Source organism: Myotis lucifugus, unplaced genomic scaffold (genome assembly GCF_000147115.1).
Source record: "Myotis lucifugus unplaced genomic scaffold, Myoluc2.0 scaffold_27, whole genome shotgun sequence".
NCBI lineage: Eukaryota > Metazoa > Chordata > Mammalia > Chiroptera > Vespertilionidae > Myotis > Myotis lucifugus.
Window position 1 is genome coordinate 4006214 of NW_005871075.1, and position 21687 is coordinate 4027900.

General features: G+C 43.0%; 1 protein-coding gene across 2 annotated transcripts in view; it reads right to left on the minus strand.

The window, feature by feature from the left end:
- Positions 1–3699: 3699 nt before the first annotated feature.
- TRMT12 (tRNA methyltransferase 12 homolog) overlaps positions 3700–21687 on the minus strand; it is a 28320-nt gene continuing 10332 nt past the window's right edge. Inside the window, exon 2 of one of the 2 annotated variants that reach the window (XM_023751952.1) lies at positions 3700–6078. In XM_023751952.1, coding sequence (XP_023607720.1) covers positions 4255–5574 — 1320 coding nt within the window. In that variant the 5' untranslated portion in view covers positions 5575–6078 and the 3' untranslated portion in view covers positions 3700–4254. Of the gene's footprint in view, positions 6160–21687 lie in introns of both variants that reach the window. The other variant, XM_023751951.1, reaches the window with a different exon arrangement.

Below are 21687 nucleotides of genomic sequence, written 5' to 3' on the forward strand. Positions count from 1 at the left end.
GGGGAGCTGGGGGTCCCAGCCAGCTAATGCTTGCAGAGGCGTTAGGCTGGGCAAGGGCAAGCCAGCGATCGCGGGGGAGCAGGGGCAGAGTTGGGGGTCCCCTGCCAAGCCTAACGCCTCGGCAACAGGCGTTAGGCCTGGGCAGGGGCGGAGCCGGCGATCACAGGGAGCAGGGGCGGAGCCGGTGATGGCAGGGAGCTGGGGGTCCCCTGCCCAGGCCTAAGGCCTTAGCCAGAGGCGTTAGGCCTGGGCAGGGGTGGAGCCGGCGATGACGGGGCGCTGGAGGTCCCCTGCCCAGGCCTAACGACTCGGCCACAGGCATTATGCCTGGGCAGGGGCGGAGCCCGCGATGGCGGGGAGCAGGGAGGGAGCCGGCGACTGTGGGAGCTGGGGGTACCCTGCCCAGGCCTAACGCCTTGGTCAGAGACATTAGGCCTGGGCAGGGGCGGAGCCGGCGATGACGGGGAGCTGGAGGTCCTCTGCCCAGGCCTAATGACTCGGCCAGAGGCATTAGGCCTGGGTAGGGGCCGAGCTGGCAACTGGTGTGAACTATAGAGGAAACACCTTTTCTGACTGCTCATTGGCTAAGCTCCCTGTATGCCACTGGTAATATTCTTAATAACTTGGGTAATAAGAATCCAATAAGGTGATCTAGGGTTTTTTACCACGTTCCTGGAGAAAAAAAGGAAGGTCTGCTGCTGGAAGGCTAAGAAATGTCATATCCTGCCCTCGCTGGTTTGGCTCAGTGGATAATGCCTCGGCCTGCCCACCGCAGGGTCTGGGTTCAATTCTGACTAAGGGCATATACCTAGGTTGCAGGCTCCTCCCTGGCTGGGGCCCAGGTCAGGGCTCATGCAGGAGGCAACCAATCAAAGTGTTCCTCTCACTTTGATGTTTCTCTCTGTCTTTCCCTTTCTCTTCCACATTCTCTAAAAATCAATAGAAACATATCCTCAGGTGAGGATAAAAAAAGAAAGGAAGAAATGTCATATCCTATGAAAGACACATCTTGAAAATGCCTAAAGAAAGTTGTCACTTTTTCATGGTGAAGGGACTGAAGTCTGTGTTGATGAAAACACCTTGGTGGCTGTGGTGACTGGCAGTGGCTGCAACAGCGGGGTGATGGGGCTGGTGCCTTCCCCTGATCAGCCCGGTCGCCTCCCACAAAGGGAGGCCAGACTGTGGCTTACGCCCGCTCCCCAAGTGGAGCAGGGAGCGGCCTAAGCCGTCAGTAGGACATCCCTGAGGGCTCCCAGTATGTAATAGGGGGCAGGCTGGGCTGAGGGACACCCCCCTCCTCCAGTGCACAAATTTTTGTGCACCGGGCCTCTAATTTATATTAGACTATAAATAGATGACAGGTTCAAATATGTTAATCTTCTAGGGTGATGGTCAAGAATAATCTGAGGGCTGAGATACTGCTGACAGGAAGAGTAAAGTAATACTAAATTAAAAACATCTATCTATCAAGGCAGGGAGCCCAAAGAAGATGGATATAGTATCCCACTGACATGGGAAGTATAGGACCCTTCACCTTAGATGGGATACTGTAGTCCCAGCTTCTGATAATCACCTTTCATTTTTTTAAAAAAATCATTTCTCATTTCATAGCTACACCCAAATGAGTAGAATAAAAGCTTCAAAACGGAAGATTCAATATTGTAACAATGCCAATTTTACCCTATAGGTTCAATGTAATCCCAACAAAAAAATCTCAGCAGGTTCTTTTTTCCAAAAATTGACAAGCTGATTTTAACATCATAAGAAAATGCAAAAGATCAAGAATAAATAATGCAATCTTGAACAAAGTTGAAGGGCTTATAGTATCAGTTACCAGGACCTGTTTTAAAGCTATAATAATTCAGACAAGATGGTGTTGGTGCATGAATAGAAAAACTCACCCGTGGAACAGAAGAGAAAGTCCAGAAACAGCCCCACACTATGAGTTTATGATGAAAGTGACAGTACAGAGGGAAAAGATGATAAAACACACACACACACACACACACACACAGCAATATAATGGGACTCTATGAATACTGCCTAACAAAGGACAGCATATCACTTAATGGTGAAACACACTGGAGGCATTCTCTCTGAAATTAGGAACAATTTAACACTGTATTAGAGGTGGGGTGGGGGGTGGGAATAGAGCAAGTTAGACTGCCAGAAGCTTCCCTTTCCAGTCAAGATTTAGCTATTTATTTTGAACTTTTTTCCCTCACCTTATCACTCTTGCAACGTGCTATCACTCATATGGCACTTATTTCATCGTCTTCAAATTCTGAGTATTTGTGTTATTTCAGCTGCTAGGGTGTGAGCTCCTCCAAGACAGGAACTGTGTCTAGTGAATATATTTCCTGTGGCTCATGTATATCGTAGAGACTTAATATTTACGGAATAACACAAACAGCACCAATCCTGTCTGGTTTACCGCCACTGTTGCAAAAAGGACCAGCAGCCCAGCCCAACCCCAGCTAACCAAATGCCAGGTACAATCATAATCCTGATAAAGCCACATGCTTTTATCTATTTCCTCTATCAGATAAACAAACCCAGAAGGCTTCAAAGTGCACCAAAATAAGGCTCTGAGAAGTGATTCTCCACAATTAGTCATCCTAAAAGTAAACAGAGTGATTCCCCACAGTCATCCAAAGGGTAAACCATGGTGATGGCAGACAGCCATAAAATAAAGTGAGGCTTGAAAAACCGCAGAACACCTCACTTTCCCTATAGCTCCTTCCGCTGGTCCTGATGTTGTTGGCCAGGGAAGGAAGATGAAAAGAAAATCGGAGCCCTTTAAAAATGTAAGGTTTTAATTCGAACTTTTAAAATAGCTAGCAAGCCCTGGCTGGTATGGCTCAGTTGGTTGGAGCGTCATCCATATACGAGTTTTTGGGTTTGATTCCAGGTAAGGGCACATACTTAGGATGCTGGTTCGATCCCTGGTCAAGGGACATATGGAAGGCAGCCAATCAATGTTCTCTCTCGAATCCATGTTTCTCTCATGCTCTCTCTTCCTTCCCCTCTCTCTAGCCCAGTGGTTCTCAACCTTCCTAATGCCGTGACCCTTTAATATAGTTCCTCATGTTGTGGTGACCCCAACCATAAAATTATTTTCGTTGCTACTTCATAAGTGTAATTTTGCTACTGTTATGAATCGTAATGTAAATATCTGATATGCAGGATGTATTTTCATTGTTACAAATTGAACATAATTAAAGCATAGTGATTAATCACAAAAACAATATATAATTATATATGTGTTTTTCCGATGGTCTCAGGTGACCCCTGTGAAAGGGTCGTTCAATCCCCAAAGGGGTCGCGACCCACAGGTTGAGAACCACTGCTCTAGTCAATAAGCATATCATCGAGTGAGGATTAAGAAAAAAAAGAAAAGCCCTAACTGGTTTGGCTCAGTCGAGAGAGCGTCGGCCTGTGGACTGAAGGGTCCCAGGTTCGATTCCAGTCAAGGGCATGTATCTTGGTTGCAGGCACATTCCCAGTAGGGGGTGTGCAGGAGGCAGCTGATCAATGTTTCTCTCTCATCAATGTTTCTAACTTTCTATCCCTCTCCCTTCCTCTCTGTAAAAAGTCAAGTAGAGGAACAGAGTTAATACACTAAAGTAATTTTTGTCCTCTTCCCTCCCTATTTTGTCAGTGATAATCATAAAGCAGCACCACTTTAATGTCTTGATATAGACTCCATTGTTTAGTCACATTGATTTTATTTCTCAAATTCATCCACCTCCCACTGCCACCAACTAGAGGCCACCATCACCTCATGCCTGGACAACTACAGAGACCTTCTCACTGGTCTGCTTCCCTCCTGGACACCTTCTGGTTGATTTTTCATATGGTAACCAGAATGATTTTGGAAACAGCACTGCCTTTCACTCTGATGACCAACATCCTGTGTGCAACCGCTCATTAAATAAAAGCCATGTAAGATAATTCAGAGAAACCCTTATTTTGTAAATACGGAAACCCAACGCCAAAAGAATACTGAAACCAGGTACCCACGGTCAGACAGAACCGAGGTCAGGATTCGGAATGCATGACTGCACAGATGGGCCTCATTTCAGTGAGCCATACTGCTTCTCCCAGGATGGACTGGTCCAGAGCCTGCTTGCAGGGCCACAAAATACTGTATTTAAATGGATTACCGGAGGCAAGAGGGGTGAGAACCTGGCCTGAGCTGATGCATGAAGGTTCACTCACAGGTAGATCCTCATGCCTCTGGATCCACCATCTCTAGCCAACCAGAGGACAGGGCCGGCATTCTAGATCCAGGACTATGTGATCCACGTGGGGTGCATAGGATTTCACTGGTTGGATGTGCAAGATGTGTGTCTTCCACGGTTTCCCGTGCACCTGCTGAAGCAGAGTGACAATTCGAGTTTCTGCAGACTCCGCCCACCTGTGCCACTCTGGCTTGATGGCTGCGGACAGCACTTTCCTCCTAGAATCCCCAGTAGCTCCATTTTCCCGTTGGTTACTGATAATTTGCTGAGGACAAGGCCAATCCTCCTTCCCCATTTCACTGTTTCCCGAAGGCTGGAGATTCCTCCCTGGGAAAGATTCCACATTTTGGTGGATATGCAAAATGCCCCCGGCATCCTTTCGTAGCACCCGGCAGGCAATCGGCCAGCCTTCCTCAGAGCTGGGAATCAGCCCCAGGTTCACCCGGTCCGCAATGCTTGAGAGGTTCAACTTCCTGTTGTCTCCAAAGTGTATTTGGCACCGACCTGCTACTCCATTGATCTCAAGGTTACGTTTCAGAGCCACTACCGCGTGGGGGTTCCACTCACAGGCATGGACGAAGGCGGCGCCAGCATGAACGAGGAATGGCAATGTAAAATAACCAATCCCCGCGTAGAGATCCACCAGCACTTGTCCAGCACAGGGCAGCGACGCCACTCGGAGCTTCTCGGTGATGTTTCCGAAGGAGAACATGCACTGGGTCATGTCAAACGTGTACCGGATCCCGTTATCCACATGCTCAACCCAGCCGTCGTCGCCCAGCAGCAGAGTCACTGCTGGCGTCCGGGTGCCATCTGGTGAGACCCGCCCTCGTCTGGCCAAACGCTGGACGCCGAGTGCCGAGGCCACTACCCCCCAGAGTTCTGGTTCCAGATGTTTCCACTGCTTGGCTTGGAAACAGTTCTCACTCAGCAACAAGAGGTTACCGTGTCGCTGCCAAGATCGGGGCAAATCAGCCTCCAACTCAGCTGACCATGTCACTCCCCGGCCCTCGGCCCAGCGACTCACCTCAAGGCACAGCCGCTGGGCAGGCGAACAACCCTGGGCCTTCCTGGAAGGCACAGGATCCCGGAGCTGCGTCAGTGCACAGGTGCCGCCTGGAGCCACACGACCCCTCAGCTCCCGCAGGTGCTGCTCGGAGAGCGCGTCTCCCAGCACCGGCAGCGCCACGGTGCCGTCCGGCATCTTCTCCACGCGGTGCTGTCTGTCCAGGAGTTTCTCCTTCTCGAGATACTCCCTGCATCGCTGGGTAAACCGCGGCTCAGTCACCACTGCGACCACGGCCGCGGGCTTCCCACCTTCCTTTTCCATGTCGCCGGCCCCACATTCTCGTGGATTCCCTCCGCCTCGGCTCAGAGTCCACTCCGCCGCAGCAGGAAGAGAGGCGTGCACGCCGCCGTTCCGGGGACGGAAGTGACGTCACCAGCAAGCCGGAACTAAAGGGTGTCGGTACGCCTCCCGCCGATTGGCGTCATCGTTGCCATGGTGAAGCCGCTACTGCCATCTGTATTGTGATCGCCGGCTACTTGGTTCACCCCAACAGGAAATTAATAACAACAAGGGCCTGTGTGGGCTGAAACACTTCAAATTAGTGGGCATCCTCCAGAACCCTCATGCCCTCTCGTCAGGGCTGCTCACGAATCCACAGAGGGAAGTGAGCCTGGAATGATGGGCCGACTTTGGAGAAAGGCTTCCCATAGCCTCACGCTGCTCTCTCAGGTCAGCACCAGCAGCCGCCTTATCTGCTAGTGAAGAATCAGATGTGGATTCCTCATTCCTTTTCCTGGCAAAGATAGTCGTCACCATCTCACTGTCCTGCAGTATAAGAAACGTCTGGAAGTCAGAGGATCTCAGTTTGGATAAATCGTTATCACCTCTCAGAACGAGAATCTTCACCTGTAGAATGGAATAATGTTAACATCCTCAGATGATTGCTATAGTGGTTGGAGATACATACAACTTTGAACCGTGACCAGTAAAGAGTAAATACTCAAAAGAGATATAACATAACACATTGAATTGGTTAAATGGCAGATATATACCGTTTGAAATGCTTTGATATATCTAATGAGGACAAAGGGGAATTATCCAACCGATAAAATAATTGAAAATAAGAATTGCAAAGAAGCCCTATCCTTTTTACTTACCTCCCACCATTCTACAGATTAGGCAATTGAGACCCAAAGAGATTAACAACTGAGGTCCCCAACTCAGGTGTGTCTGTATGGAAGGCACAAGCTACGGCTAAAACACTTTCTTGTCTCTTCACAGCTATTCATTATCAATCAGAATTTTTTAAAATATATTTTTTACAGAGAGGAAGGGAGAGGGATAGAGAATTAGAAACATCAATGAGAGAGAAACATCGATCAGCTGCCTCCTGCACACCTCCTACTGGGGATTTGCCCACAACCAAGGTACATGCCCTTGACCAGAATCGAACCTGGGACCTTTCAGTCCACAGGCTGACGCTCTATCCACTGAGCCAAACCAGTCAGGGCCAGAATTGTTTTGTTTTTAGTTTTTTCTCTATGTTAGAGACTCAGAAATGGAGAAAACATCGACCAAGACAGAGTCGAAGACCCTCTTGGGCCCCATATGCCCTGGGGACTCACCATTCCTGTACATGCTTCTAGCTGCAAGCATTTGGGAGTCTTTGCCTGATGGCTTTCTCTGCTCACCAGAATTATTTTAGCCCAAGTCCAGGGCAGACCAGAAATGCTGGGGAATTTGTGCCCTCCCAGCATCCCACAACCAGTGAGTGATGTGAGTTGGTAAAGAAATCTCCCAACTTCCACACACCTTAGTTGCAATACATCTGAGGCATATTCTCTACTGTCTCCCAGAGTTCTCTCAGGACTCTAATTTTTCAGTATCCTCTCTATGAACTGTGCTTTCAATTTTTCTTTCTCCCCCTCTCCTGGATTATTCCTATCAGTATATAATCATGCTGCCATTTGCCAGCATAACCACCTCTCCCGTGACTCTTCATTCCTACTGAAAGAGCTGCAGGAAAAACAGCTCTTGGCCAGAAAGTGTTTTAGTTCTAAAACATTGCCACTAGATGGCAGCAATTACCAACACCAAAGTAGTGCAAGCTTTGGAGGAAAGTTACTGGGTTTGGATGTCCAGGGCAAATCAAGGGCCTACTGTTCCCCACAGGCCTTTCTTCTGTCATCTATTAGACAGCCCTTACTGACAAACTAATTCAGATGTGTGAATGTGTTTGGCAGCAAGTAATGGAAACTCCAACAAACAGCAGCTCAACAATGGGTAGGGAGGTATATATTCCATATCCTACATAATAAAACCCTAATATGCAAATCGACTGAATGGCGGAATGACCAGTTTCTATGACGTGCACTGACCACCAGAGGGTAGATGCTCAATGCAGGAGCTGCCCCCTGGTGGTCAGTGTGCTCCCAGAGGAGGAGCGCCGCTCAGCCAGAAGCCAGGCTCACAGCTGGTGAGAGCAGTGGCAGTGGTGGGAGCCTCTCCCGCCTCCACTGCAGATGGACAATAAAGAGTGAGGGGTCCAGGACTTCAAGAGGGATGTCTGCCTGCCGGCTTAGGCCCACTCCTAAGCCAGCAGGCGGACATCCCCCGAGGGATCCCGGACTGCGAGAGGGTGAGGCCGGGCTGAGGGCCCCACCCCCACCCCCAGTGCAAGAAATTTTGTGCACCGGGCCTCTAGTATTTAATATAAAAATCCAGAGCTGTAATAGCTATTCAGGGAAATCCTCAGTAAACCAGGCCTCTTCTCAGCCTCCAAACAACTTTCATCCTTGCGGTTGCAAGCTGGCCACTAACTACAGCTCTAGGCTCCGTGAACATAGTGAGGCAGGAAGACTAGAGCAGAGCAAAAGAAATAGGAAGGGCCTGCCCCAAGGACTTCTGCCTATTCCTCCCGCACAGAAAAGGGTCCCATCACCACCCATGACTGGGGGAAGTGGGTTGGTCTTACTTTTTGGTTGATTTCACATTTGATTATGAGGATAATTGAAGACATATAAGGGACGGTATGCAAACATCACCTATTAAGTGACATTCTGCTAGGCCAGCAATTTTCAGCCAGTGTGCCTCAAGAATTTTTAAAACATGCAATACCTGACTATTTAGTCAGGGGCACCAACCTCTTTTCCCTTAGATTATCAAATTAAAAAAAAAATGACAGCAAACATAACAATAGCCGTCCAGTGTAAATGAGTTAAAATTATACCTATTTTTTGGTCAGATCAGCAAAAATATGTATTTTGGATATGCTGCTGAATCTTAGTAATTACTTTATGTGTGCCATGAGATGAAAAGAAAAAGGTTGAAAAATTGCTGCTCTAGGCTATAGACAGAAAAGCCCCTGGAGTCAACACAGAGACTCTGGAGAGGAGTTAGATGCAGACAGAAAAGAGACATCAGAGCAAAGAGCAGCATCTATGAAAACGTTTTACTAATTTAAGAAAAGGCTGAGCTGACTCGTTGCCATGACCTTCACCCAGCAAACCCGTATGCATTGCTGGGAAATGTGAATTCAGATTGGGGATCATCTTTTTTAGGACATCCCTCCAGACTTCTTTCCTTTTCCTCCCATCTGGTGTTTTTGTTTTGTTTTGTTTTGTTTTTTGTGTGTGTGTATTTTAAGATTTTACATTATTTTTAATAGTGGCACTGAGGAAAATAATAACATTCATCAAGTTCATTGATAAATGGCATTTACTTCAATGTTTTATATTAATTAATCTTTCTAAGAACTCTGAGATGTGCACTCTTACTATTCATGTCGTATTTTTTTTTATTGATTTTTTACAGAGTGGAAGGGAGAGGGATAGAGAGTTAGAAACATCAATGAGAGAGAAACATTGATCAGCTGCCTCCTGCACATCCCCCACTGGGGATATGCCGGCAACCAAGGTTCATGCCCTTGACCGGAATCAAACCTGGGACCCTTTAGTCCCTAGGCTGATGCTCTATCCACTGAGCCAAAACAGTCAGGGCTCATGTCGTATTTTTATTTATTTAAGAGAATCTCTAGCTTCAGTTTTTTAAAAATATATTTTTATTGATTTGAGAGAGAGAGAGCGAGAGAGAGAGAGAGAGAGAGAGAGAGAGAAACATCAATGATGAGAGAATCATTGGTCGGCTGCCTCCTGCATGTCCCCCATTGGGGATCGAGTCCGCAACCCGGGCATGTGCCCTTGACCAAAACTGAACCTGAGACCCTTTAGTCTGCAGGCTGATTCTCTATCCACTGGGCCAAACCAGCTAGGGCATTATTCATGTTTTAAATGATATTGAGGTTGTCATCCAGCCAGGAGGTGATGGAGCCAGGGTTCATATCCAGGCCAGCTGACTCCTGAGTCTACATTTTAACTACTACCCCACGCTGCTTTTCAAGCACAATTTGACAGCATTGGTTTTCAGAGGTCTCCAAAATGATGCAATGCACCCCATGAATGCACCCTAGGGGTACGAAGAGGAAATACTAAAATTTTCTTCTTTTGATTCATTTTTTATATCTCCTATCTTTAATTTTTATATCTATACATATGTAACAAAATACATAGCATATTAGTATTGTAACTCTTTTTAAAAAAATTATAAATATGCAAATACATAGTTTAAAGCTCTCTGGGTCATGCTAACGCCCCACTGTCCTGGATCCAGCCCTCAGTAGGCATCTCCTGCTCCATTCTGCTAACTGGCATAGGTTGGGGTAGGCTGGCCCATTGAGGGATGCAGTCCATGAGAGGGGGAACTCAGATGGAATCCAAGGACACAACCTGAATGCACCAGAGATTTACCTTATTATATTCCCTGCTGATGTCAGGTAAGAGAATTGCATTCCAGACAACATGGGGTGTCAGCACTCGACAGCCCCTTGCAGGAGAATGAATCTTGGGGGAGGGAAGAGAGCCACAAGCTCCCTACAAATAAATAGGGAGTATCACCAGCTGCATGGTCCAGTGATCAAGGAACTGCAGCGTCTGGTACCTGCGCCTGGAGAAGAGTGGCCGGGTGTTGGATAGCACTGGTTTGCTGGGCTAGCCTGGGGAAACAGAGGAGGTGGCAAGGGGTGGCCCAGGACAGCGTGGTTGCCACAGAAGCACAATATTTTGTAGCCCAGAACTTCTAATGGAAATGCTTTTCATATTTACTTCTTATGTTAAAGGCAGCTGGGGCCCAGGAGGACCACGGGACCTAGCTCAGCAAGTGCAGAGAGGGAATAGTTCTACCAGCCTCCAGTTTTACTATCCAATGTTAACTATGATTCTCCTTATTACTTAGCCAACACTCTCTTCTTTCTTTTACAGGGAATGCATTTAAAAACCTTAAATCTACACTCAGACAGTCACCTAACTCTCAACAAAGGCACCAAGAATACACAATGGGGAAAGGATAGTCCCTTCAATAGTGGTATTGGGGAAACTGGATATCTATATTCAAAAGAATAAAATTGGACCTTTATCTTACACCAAACACAAAACCAACTCAAGTGGATTAAAGTCTTAAATGTAAGACCTAAAACCATAAAAATCCTAGAAAAAAAACACGGGGAGAAAAGCTCCTTGACACTGGTTGCGGTAAAGATCTTTTGGATATAACACCAAGAGCACAGGCAACAAAAGTGAGACTACAACGAACCAAAAAGCTTCTACAAAGCAAACAATCAGCAAAATGAAAAGGCAACCTATGGAATGAGAGAAAATATTTGCAAACTATATATCCAAAATATCAACTCTTACATACAACTCAGTAAAAAAAAAAAAAGGCAAAGGACCTGAAGAGACACTTTTCCAAAGAAGACATCCAAATGGCCAACAGATATATGAAAGATGCTCAACATTACTAGTTATCAGGAAAATGCAAATCAAAACCACAACAACATAACACCTCACACTGTTAGGATGTCTATTATAAAAAGGACAAGAGAGAAAAGCTGGCAAAGATGTGGAGAAAAGGGAACCCTTGTGCATTGTTGGTGGGAATGTAAATTGATGCAGTCATTATGGAAAACAGTATGGAGGCTCCTCAATAAATTAAAAATAGAACTACCACATGACCCAGCAATCCCATTTCTGGGTATATAATAGAAGGAAATAAAATCACTATCTTGAAGAGATATCTGCACTCCCATGTTTCATTGCAGCATTATCACAATAGTCAAGATATAAAAATAACCCAAGTGTGCATCAACAATTAAGGAATAAAGAAAATGCAACACACACACACACACACACACACACACACACACACACAATGGAATGTTATTTAGCCATAAAAAGAAGAAAACCATGTCATTTTCTACAACAGTGGTGAGTGAACCTAGAGAGCATTATGCTAACTGAAATAAGCCAACTAGAGAAAGACAAATACTTTATGTTAAGAAAAGCAAAACCTTTGTAAACTAACCTGTTTGTAATTTGGGATTTTCTTATCTGCTTTTAAATTTTTGAAGACATGCGACTGAATTTTATGCGTTCCAGGTAATACATGATCCACAAATGGAAGGAATGGAAACACATAATCCCTGCCTTCAAGGAATTGATAGAAGAGTAGGAATCTGATAAGTAGAGTAATAAAGCACTGACCCTTGATGCCTGGATCCGTTGCCTACCCAATGTCACCCTTCCTGATATCCTATAGCCACCTAAAGGGTAATGGTTTCAAAGGTACCTAATTAATAGCAAAAGACTACTTCAGAAGCTAGTGGAATATGGGGTTCATTGAATACAAGTTAATAATTAAAACAACAATATTTTTGTGCATGCTTTCTAGAAAAATATCTTATTACTTTATTCTTGTCTTATTCACCTTCTCTATTATAAATTATATTTGAACTTATGCACCAAAGGTTACTAAAAAGGAAGGGAGCAATGTTATAAACAAAAACAATAAGGTACTTCCCCAAAGCTATTCAGAAAATACTAGTCAAAACTGGAATGAGGTTTCCAAACACACTGTCAGTATTTAAATATTTCAAGGTCAAAGCCACATTAAGCAACTGGTCTTAGATATTTTTAGCAATAGCTACAATTAAAATTTAACAACACTGGTCAGTTCTAGAAAATGTCATGCCATACATTGATTATTATCTTGAAATTCATTGAGAAATCCATAATCGTAAGGGCTTTTAAGCCACCCCAATAAATTCAATAATAATAATAAAGGAGCCAGCAATGTAAAGACCTAGGGGCAGAATATCCCTGCTAGTGGGAATAATATGTCCTCCATCCTGGTACAGCAACATGCCTGGACAGCCAAAGAACTGGGAGTGGTTGAGAGCAGGTGGAGAAGTAGGCAGGAACCAGATCACACAAGATATTTATACTAGGATAAGAAGTCCAGATTTTCTGGATTTTCTGTTGAGCACATAGGAAAGCAGTATGAATTTCACAGGGAATAATATGTGAATGTTTATAAGCTTTTACAGTTTCTTAGAATCATGAATCTTTAGAACTTGAAGAGATTTTATTTCTTATTTATGTATTCTTAATACACTGAGTGGCCAGATTATTATGACCAGCCAGATTATTATGACCACCCCATCAGTAGAATGAAGTGAATTAGTTATGCAAATAATAATAATAATAATAATAAAACCTTGAGAGTATTTGCTTAGGAAGTTTTCAATATTCAGTATTTTTGGAAGTGTCAATGAAGTACTGATGGGGTGGTCATAATAATCTGGCCGGTCATAATAATCTGGCCACTCAGTGTATATGTTTTGATTTTAGAGAGAGAGGAAGGGAGAGGAGGAGGAGGAGGAGGAGGAGGAGGAGGAGGAGGAGAGAGAGAGAGAGAGAGAGAGAGAGAGAGAGAGAGACATCAATAGGTTGCTGACCAGGGATCAGACCTGAAATCTGGCCTTGTGTCCTGATCAGGAATCAAACCAGTGACCTTTTCATGCATGGGATGACACTCAACCAACTGAGCCATATGGGCTAGGGCAGAACTTGAAGAGCTTTTAGAGTTTAACTGCTTTAGTTTTACTTACATATGAAAAACAATGAAATCTCAAAGACAGCAGGAGGTATATCTAAGGCCATACATAGTGCAGATAGAGCTGGGACTTGACCCAATTCAGGGACAAGAACCAGAGTTCTTTGTATTCCAGCACTTGGCCTTGCCATTGAGGACGAATTTAGAGCCTTCTTTTGAGTCTCTTTGAAAAACTGTTCCTAAGCTACAAGACGATCTATTAACAGGAATGTGTAGTCATCAAGCTTGAAAACCAATTAGTGCAAAGTCCTTGCTAATGCTCTGGGGAAAGTTAATACTAAATTGGGGTGTCAACTGCACCAGTGTCCCATGAACACAATTACTTGTCAGTGAGCTCATGCACCTACTATTCTAAATGCCTCACATATAATCCTGGAATCAGAATTTTATAACTTCTAATTAAGGAAATTAATTAGAAGGTGGCCGGTGGGGTAGGACTGGGCAAGATGGGCCAGACACACCCTGGAGCCAACCTCCTGCAGTCTGTGGAGTGAGCAGGGTCCCTCCGGCAGGTGGGGGTCCCTCAGCCTGGGCTGTGGAGATCGGGCTAAAACCCGCTCTCTGACATCCCCCAAGGGTTCACGGAGTGCGAGAGGGCACTCTGCAAAGTTGTACAGGGTGTGGAACGCAAATGCAAGTGTGCGGTAAACCAGATGCGGGGCCAACAGTGCCCCAGCAACAACATAACCCACGGCAGAAGGTGGAATCTCGTGGCCCCACAAGGAATTGGGCTCCCTCTTCTCTGGTTTTGGGGTGCGTCACTGGAGAACCGCCGTTGTCAAGTCACTGCAGCTCGGCAGCTCCTGTGTTGAGTGTCTGCCCCTTGGTGGTCAGTGAATGTCATAGTGACTGGTCGGATGGTGGGACACTTAGCATATTAGCCTTTTATATATATAGATAGGACCTCTGGGTTCATTTAATCTAATCTTTTAACAACAAGGGAATCAATTTATCTGTGTTCCTCTTTGAGGACTTCTACAGTGGTGTTTTCTTTTTAATAAAATACCATCTACTTATTTACATTGCAATTTTGAGTTTGAGATGCTCAGAAAATTTGCTGATGGTGGTAGGATGCTTTGTTTGAATGTTATTAACTTAACTGATTGATTCATTAGGAAAATATTGAATGAGCATATGTGCTAACAGTCTAACAAGCCTAAAGGATACAGTGGTGAATGAGATAGAGAACGTTCCTATCATCATAAAGCCTGTGTTCTTTTCCATTGCATTTATCAGTTAAAAAAGCAAGGATAAAGATAAGGAGAATATAAGTGTCAGAAGTTTTCACAGCCCTTTGAATTAACATCCAATTGTCAGGAACCCAAATATGCTACATAGTTGTAGCCAGTATGATGGTTGCTATGAGCTCAAAGCTAAATTCCTAATGTAACTATGTGGCTGTAACAAAAAACTTGTCTTTGCTATTTTTATTATTGTCCATTTCTAATTTACAATAGGTTTGGACTTTAATTTTACTATTCATTATTCTGACAAGCATTTATTATACACCTATTATGTAAGAGTAGGTATAGCCTGAAATAAGATACTAATCATGTAATTAAAATAATGATGAGAGGTGTGGGTGGGTGAGAGAGAGAGAGAGATAGAAAGGGAGAGAGAGAGAGAGAGAGAGAGAGAGAGAGAGAGAGAGAGAGAGAGATTTAAAGAAAGGGAGGTTGAGAAAGTGATGATATTTTAGCTGAGACCTGGAGGATGGGTAGAAATGAACTTCGTAGAAGGTGCAGGAAAGTGGCCAGAGAAGGAGAGAGCTCCAGCAGAATTAAGATTATATGAGGGTCTCTAAGGCATGATGGAGGTTCCAGAAAGGACAAAAGACCATGTGCCTAGAGCTGATAGGTGAAGCTAGAGAGGAAGCCAGGGCCAGGCTATGCAGGACCCCATGAGTCCTTGCAAAGACTATTTACCTTATCCTAATAGCAATGGGAAGCCATTGATGAGTTTTCAGGAAGTAAATGAGATACTTAAATTTGCACTTTATCAATAATTGTGGCTGGTGGAGAACAGATCCAGTGTTTGGAGACCAGTTAGGATACTGTTCTATTCCAGGTGGGAGACGATTGTCTGGACCAAAATAATGTGAAATGGAAAGTGAACCTGAGTGAGGATTGTTTTGGCTTTGGAGCAGGAGGAAGTAGATTTGGAGAAATTGTAAGAAGGCCCTCCAGGTTTCTGGCTTCAGTGGCTAGTTGAGTGATAATAATGCTGTTCAATAAAACAGAAAACACTGAAACAGGAGTGAGAAAGAGGTGTAAAAAAGGACTTTTCCTTATTTATCATCTCAAGTACCCTGCGAGGTAGATATTGCTTTCTAGGTTTTAAAAGAAAGTATAAAAAATAATACAAACAGCCCTAACCCATTTGGCTCAGTGGATAGAGCCTGCGGACTGAAGGGTCTCAGGTTCGATTCCGGTCAAGGGCATGTACCTTGGTTGCAGGCACATCCCCAGTAGGGAGTGTGCAGGAGGCAGCTGATCAATGTTTCTCTCTCATCGATGTTTCTAACTCTCTATCCCTCTCCCTTCCTCTCTATAAAAAAATCAATAAAATATATTTAAAAAATAATAATAATACAAACAGAGCCACTTTAAAATGGAGTGAGAGTTGCTATCACAGCGGAACTGCCTTGCATGCCTCATTCCTCAGACCTTTAGAATGCTAAAAGTAGGCGAAATAACCTTTGGACTGGGCCTAAAGCAGCATTGCATTCCAAACAACTATTTGCAAAGATAACAGGGAAACAGACATAACTAGGACTTAAAAATAAAGATGTTCTTTAAAATTAGCGTCCTGACTGGTTTGGCTCAGTGGATAGAGCATTGGCCTGCGGACTCAAGGGTCCCAGGTTCGATTCCAGTCAAGGGCATGTACCTTGGTTGCAGGCACATCCCCAGTAGGGAGTGTGCAGGAGGCAGCTGATCAATGTTTCTCTCTCATCGATGTTTCTAACTCTCTATCCCTCTCCCTTCCTCTCTGTAAAAAATTAATACAATATATTTTTTAAAAAATTAGCATCACTATGTTAGCTTATCTGTAACTACAGAAATTCCTTTCTTAGTGTATTAACACCCATATAAATTCCTTCCTTCTACTGATATAATCAAACCCTTCCCTTTCTCATAAATGCCCTTTGCCTTCACCTCATCAGAACACTATTTGGGTTTCTGCCTGAATCCATGCTTCCCGATGGATCTCAAATAAACGCCTGTTGCCTCTCACTTTGCCTTTACTTTTAGGTTAACAGGAGGAAAGCAAAACTCAGAAATCTTAAGCAACTTGCTCCAGGGCACACAAAGAGTAAGTGGTGAGGCTGTGATTTGAACTTTTCTTTTGACAACAAATCCCATGCTTTTTTTCCACTATACCATGTCTTGGTTAACCTTGGCGTCAACTGTCTGAATTCCTGTGTGGTGGAGAGAGATTTCAGAGGTAATGGGAGGCATCTGGGAGACCAGACCTGAGGGAGGGAATATCTTATTCCAGGAGTCAGAGGATCCTTAGCTTAGTTGTGCAGAGGGCTGGACCAAGTCGGAGCGCCATTTCAACATATCACAAAGGCCAAGACTGTTGGGACAGAGGCACGCACACTGAACTTACAGTTCAGAGACTGGGATCTGGAAGCCAAGAAGGACAAGAACCAAGAACATGTGTTCTGAAGAGATGGGAATTGGCCCAGCTTTCTAAACTTGCTTTTGCATCCTAGCAGAGGTCATCAAAAGTCATGAGCATCTATAGCACTCATGGGTCTACTATCCCCTCAGTCATTCCAGCTGCCCGACCAGAGTAGGCTTGGAAAGAATGTGTTCCCCGGGACTTTCTCACTCTGGGATGGTCATCAAATTTGTTCTGGGTGAAGACTATTTTATTTCTGTATTGGCAGTTTTTATTGTTGTTGAATCTTTTATGACTGTGCAAATATGTCTTGGACCACCCATAGACAGTAAGCCCAACTTTTTAAGGGCAAAAGACTGCACATTATGATGTGTGTCCTACATGTATTTATATATGCAATAATTATTGCACATCTCTTTTGCCAAGCATGGTGGTAAGAGTGGGGATTGAGCAGTGAGCAAGACCTTGTCTAAGGTCCCCATAGATAAGGTCTCTACTCTCAGAGAGCTTGTTTTCACTAGGGGGAAATAGACTATAGAAAAGTATATATTGATGTTCTTGGTGAACGGAGACGCGGAGATGAGTCGGACGACAGGATACGGAGAAGCAGAGGACTACCGCTCGCTCAGGCGAGTAGCAAAGACCCTCTGATGCCTTCTGGCTTTTATTGTAGTGAGCACAGCAAACAACAATGGAGTACAGCAAGTGACAATGATTAACAAGCATGCTTATGAAATCATCAAAGCTAAGTTATACATTACACTATTAATTTCCTATGTTATACAAAGATTATTTCCACCTGCAGCAGAGCACCCTCCCTGGCTTTCCATGCCCTCATGGACTATTTATCACCTCAAGGAAAGTTCTGCCTCTGAACAATAAGTCTTGCGTGCAAGACTTTGTTCTGACGTGGCCCGCTTGCAGGCTCCCGCCTTTTCCTGGCAGAACGTCCTCTTCTAGTTAACTTCATTCCGCTTGACCGCTACAGTACACAACTTTATGAATGAGCCAGGTAATTTCACATAACAAAAAATTGCTAAATAGCAAAACAAAGTGACAAGAGTAAGAGTAAATGGGAGAGAGGTAACTATCTAGGGCAGTGGATCTCAACCTGTGGGTCGCGACCCCTTTGGGGGTCAAACAACCCTTTCACAGGGGTCGCCTAAGACCATCGGAAAACACATATATAATTACATATTGTTTTGTGATTAATCACTATGCTTTAATTATGTTCAATTTGTAACAATGAAATTGGGGGTCACCACAACATGTGTAACTGTATTAAAGGGTCTCGGCATTAGGAAGGTTGAGAACCACTGATCTAGGGTGATCAGTAAATGTTTTGACTGTCTAGGTTTTGACAGCCACGGTGAAGAAGTTGAGAAGCAGAGTACTACAGAAGGAACAGCAAGGGCCAAAGACCTGAGGCAGGGACAAGATAGGTCTGTCCCAGGATCCTAAGTCGGTGTGGCTGAAGTGTAGAGCAAAGGGCAGTGTGTGCCCGATGTGAATGGGGTCCAGATAGGTCATGTAAGGTCCTATGTGAGGGACTCAGGAGTTAGGATTCTATTCTAAGCCATGAGAACAGAAGGATAAGGGGTTAAGCAAGGCAGTGAAATGATCTGATTTACTATATTCTAAGATAACCATTTTGTCTGCTTTTAAGGATTATGGATGTGAATGAGGCTGTAGTAGAAGCAGGGAAACTATTTAGGCTATTGTGGTGTAGATCAGAGATTACGGGCCAGGACTAAGATGGTGGCCCTGAAGATGAACAGAAACCTTGAAACTCACACAGACAAGGTCACAGTAACTAACTGTCTCTTCGCTCTAAGGCAACATGTCTGTGCCAGAGCTTGGCTGGACCTTAGAGATAAAAAAGCTTGAACCCTGGAGTCACAGAGACCAGAGGTTTGAATCCTGTCCATCATTTCTTAGCTGTGTAATCTTGGACAGCACAGCTAACCTGTCAGCACTGTTTCGTTAGTTTTCTTCTAAAAAATTGAGGGTTAAAAATAGTTCCTACCTGATAAGGTTATTAATGAAAATAAAAAGAGCGAATCTATATTCAAGATACAGCACAGCACCTGCACCATAATAAGCACTCAAAAATGGTGAGCTATAATCAGCATCCTTATTATTCTTATCTATAAACTGGAGATAACAAAAGCTTCTTTGGAAGCCTAAGAGGATTAAAGGAGATGAAGTATGCAAAGTACTTAGCACAGTGTCTTCCGTGTGGTGAATACTAAATGATTAGCTATGACTATGAAATTGATCAGCAGACTTTATAGCAACCTGGGAGTGATGGAGGGATGAATAACTTGTTTTGCTCACATTCATGAAATAAGATAGATTAAATTTCATTTACATGGCTTAAAAGCTTCTGTCTGCCATTTTATTTTGTTTTAATAATATACCACATTTTCTTTTCCCATTCATCGGTTGATGAATACTTAGGTTATTATATCTTGCTATTGTGAATAATGCTGCAGTGAATATTGGAGTGCAGATAGTTCTTTGAGATGCCAATAATATAGTAGTTTTATTTTTAATTTTTTGAGGAATCTCCATACCATTTTCCATAATGGCTATACCAATTTACATCCCCACCAGCAGTGTACAAGGGTTCCCTTTTCTCCACACCCTTGTCAACATTTCTTAGCTCTTATCTTTTTGGTACTTGACATCCTAACAGGTATGAAGTGATATCTTCTTATGGCTTTGATTTGCATTTCCTTGATGATTATTGGCATTGAGTGCCTTTTCATATACCTGTTCATCATTTGAGTGTCTTCTTTGGGAAAATGTCTCTTCAGGTCTTCTGTCCATTTTTTACCCAGTTATTTGTTTTTCCACTATTGAGTTGTAAGAGTTCCTTACATATTTTGGTTATTGACCCTTATCAGATATATAGTTTGCATATACTTTCTCTCATTCCAAAGGTTGCTTTTTCTTTCTGTTGTTGGTTTCTTTCACCATGCAGAAGCTTTTTAGTTTGACATAGTCCAACTGGTTTATTTTTGCTTTTGTTGCCTGTTCTTTTAGTGTTGTATCCAAAAAATCATTACCAAGACCAATGTAAAAAAGCTTACCCCTTAGTTTTCTTCTAAGAATTTTATAAATTCAGGTCTTACATTTAAGTCTTTAATCCATTTTGAGTTGATTTTTGTGTGTGGTGTAAGGTAAGGGCCCAATTTCATTCTTTTGAATGTGGATATTGTTTTCCCAACACCATTTATTGAAAATACTATTCTTTTCCCATTGTGTAGTCTTGTCATCCTTGTCAAACATTCATTGACTGTATACTCATGGGCTTATTTCTGGGCTCTTTATTCTGTTCAAATGTTTTATGCTAGCACCATACAGTTTTGATTGCTATAGCTTTGTAATATAGTTTAAAATCAGACCATGTGATGACTCCAGTTTTGCTCTTGCTCAAGATTGCTTTGGCTATTCAGGGTTTTTTGTGGTTACATTTGAATTTTAGGATTTTTTTCTATTTCTGTGGAAAATGCCATTGGGATTTTGATAGGGATTGCATTAAATCTATAGATGTCATTGGGGAGTATAGACATTTTAATGATATAATTCTTCCAATCTATGAACATGGCCTATCTTTTTATTTTGAGTCTTGTTCACTTTCTTTCATCACTGTTTTATAGTCTTCACTACATAGATCTTCCACCTCCTTGGTTAAATTTATCCTAAGTATTTTATTGTTTTTGATGCTATTATAAATGGAATTACTTTCTTAAGTTTTTTCAGACAGTTCATTGTGTACAGAAAAGTAACTGCTTTTTGTATATTGATTTTGTATCTTGCAATTTTACAGAATTTATTTATTCTAATAGTTTTTTTGGTGGAGTCTTTAGGATTTTCTAAATATAAAATCATATCATCTGCAAACAGACAATTTACCTTCGTTCTTTCTGATTTGGATGCCTTTTTTTTTTTCTTGCCTAATTACTCTGACACTTCCAGTACTATGTTGAATAGAAGTGATAAGAGTGGGCAACCTTTTCTTATTCCTGATCTTAAAGGAAAAACTTTCAGCTTTTCACTGTTGGGTATGATGTTAGCTGTGGGTTTGTCATATGTAGCCTTTTTTATGTTGAGGTATAGTTCTACACTCAATTTGTTGAGGGTTTTTTTAATCATTCAAGGATATTAAATTTTGTCAAATTTTTTGCATCTATTGAGACTATCGTATGGTTTATGATATGTTAATGTGGTGTATCATGTTTATTGATTTGTATATGTTGAATCACTTTTGATTCCCAAGGATAAATCTAGCTTGATCATGGTGTAAGATGCTTTTAATGCGTTGCTGAATTTGGTTTGCTAGTATTTGCTGAGGGTTTTTGCATCTATGTTCATTGAGGATATTGGCCTGTAATTTTCTTTCTTGAAGTGTCCTTATCTTGCTTTGATATGAGTTTAATGCTGGCCAGTAAAATGAATTTGGAAGTGTTCTCTCATCATTTTTAAATAATAACTCCCCAATTCTGTCTGATTCCAAAGTTAATGAGTGCTTTTAGGTACCATTATTGTCTGATTTTTTCCAAGAAGGAAATTGAGGAAAGGAGACACAGGAGGTTAATTGGTCTAAAAATATGCAGCTGGTAAAGGGCAGTGTCAAGATTTCAGCCCAGGTTACTCTGCCTCCTATACCTCTGTTCTTAACCTTTACTTACATGATGGGTACAATATTGGGTTATGGCTTCTCAATTTTTAAAAAATATTTTTATTGATTTCAGAGAGGAAGGGAGAGAGAGAGAAAAATAGAAACATCAATGC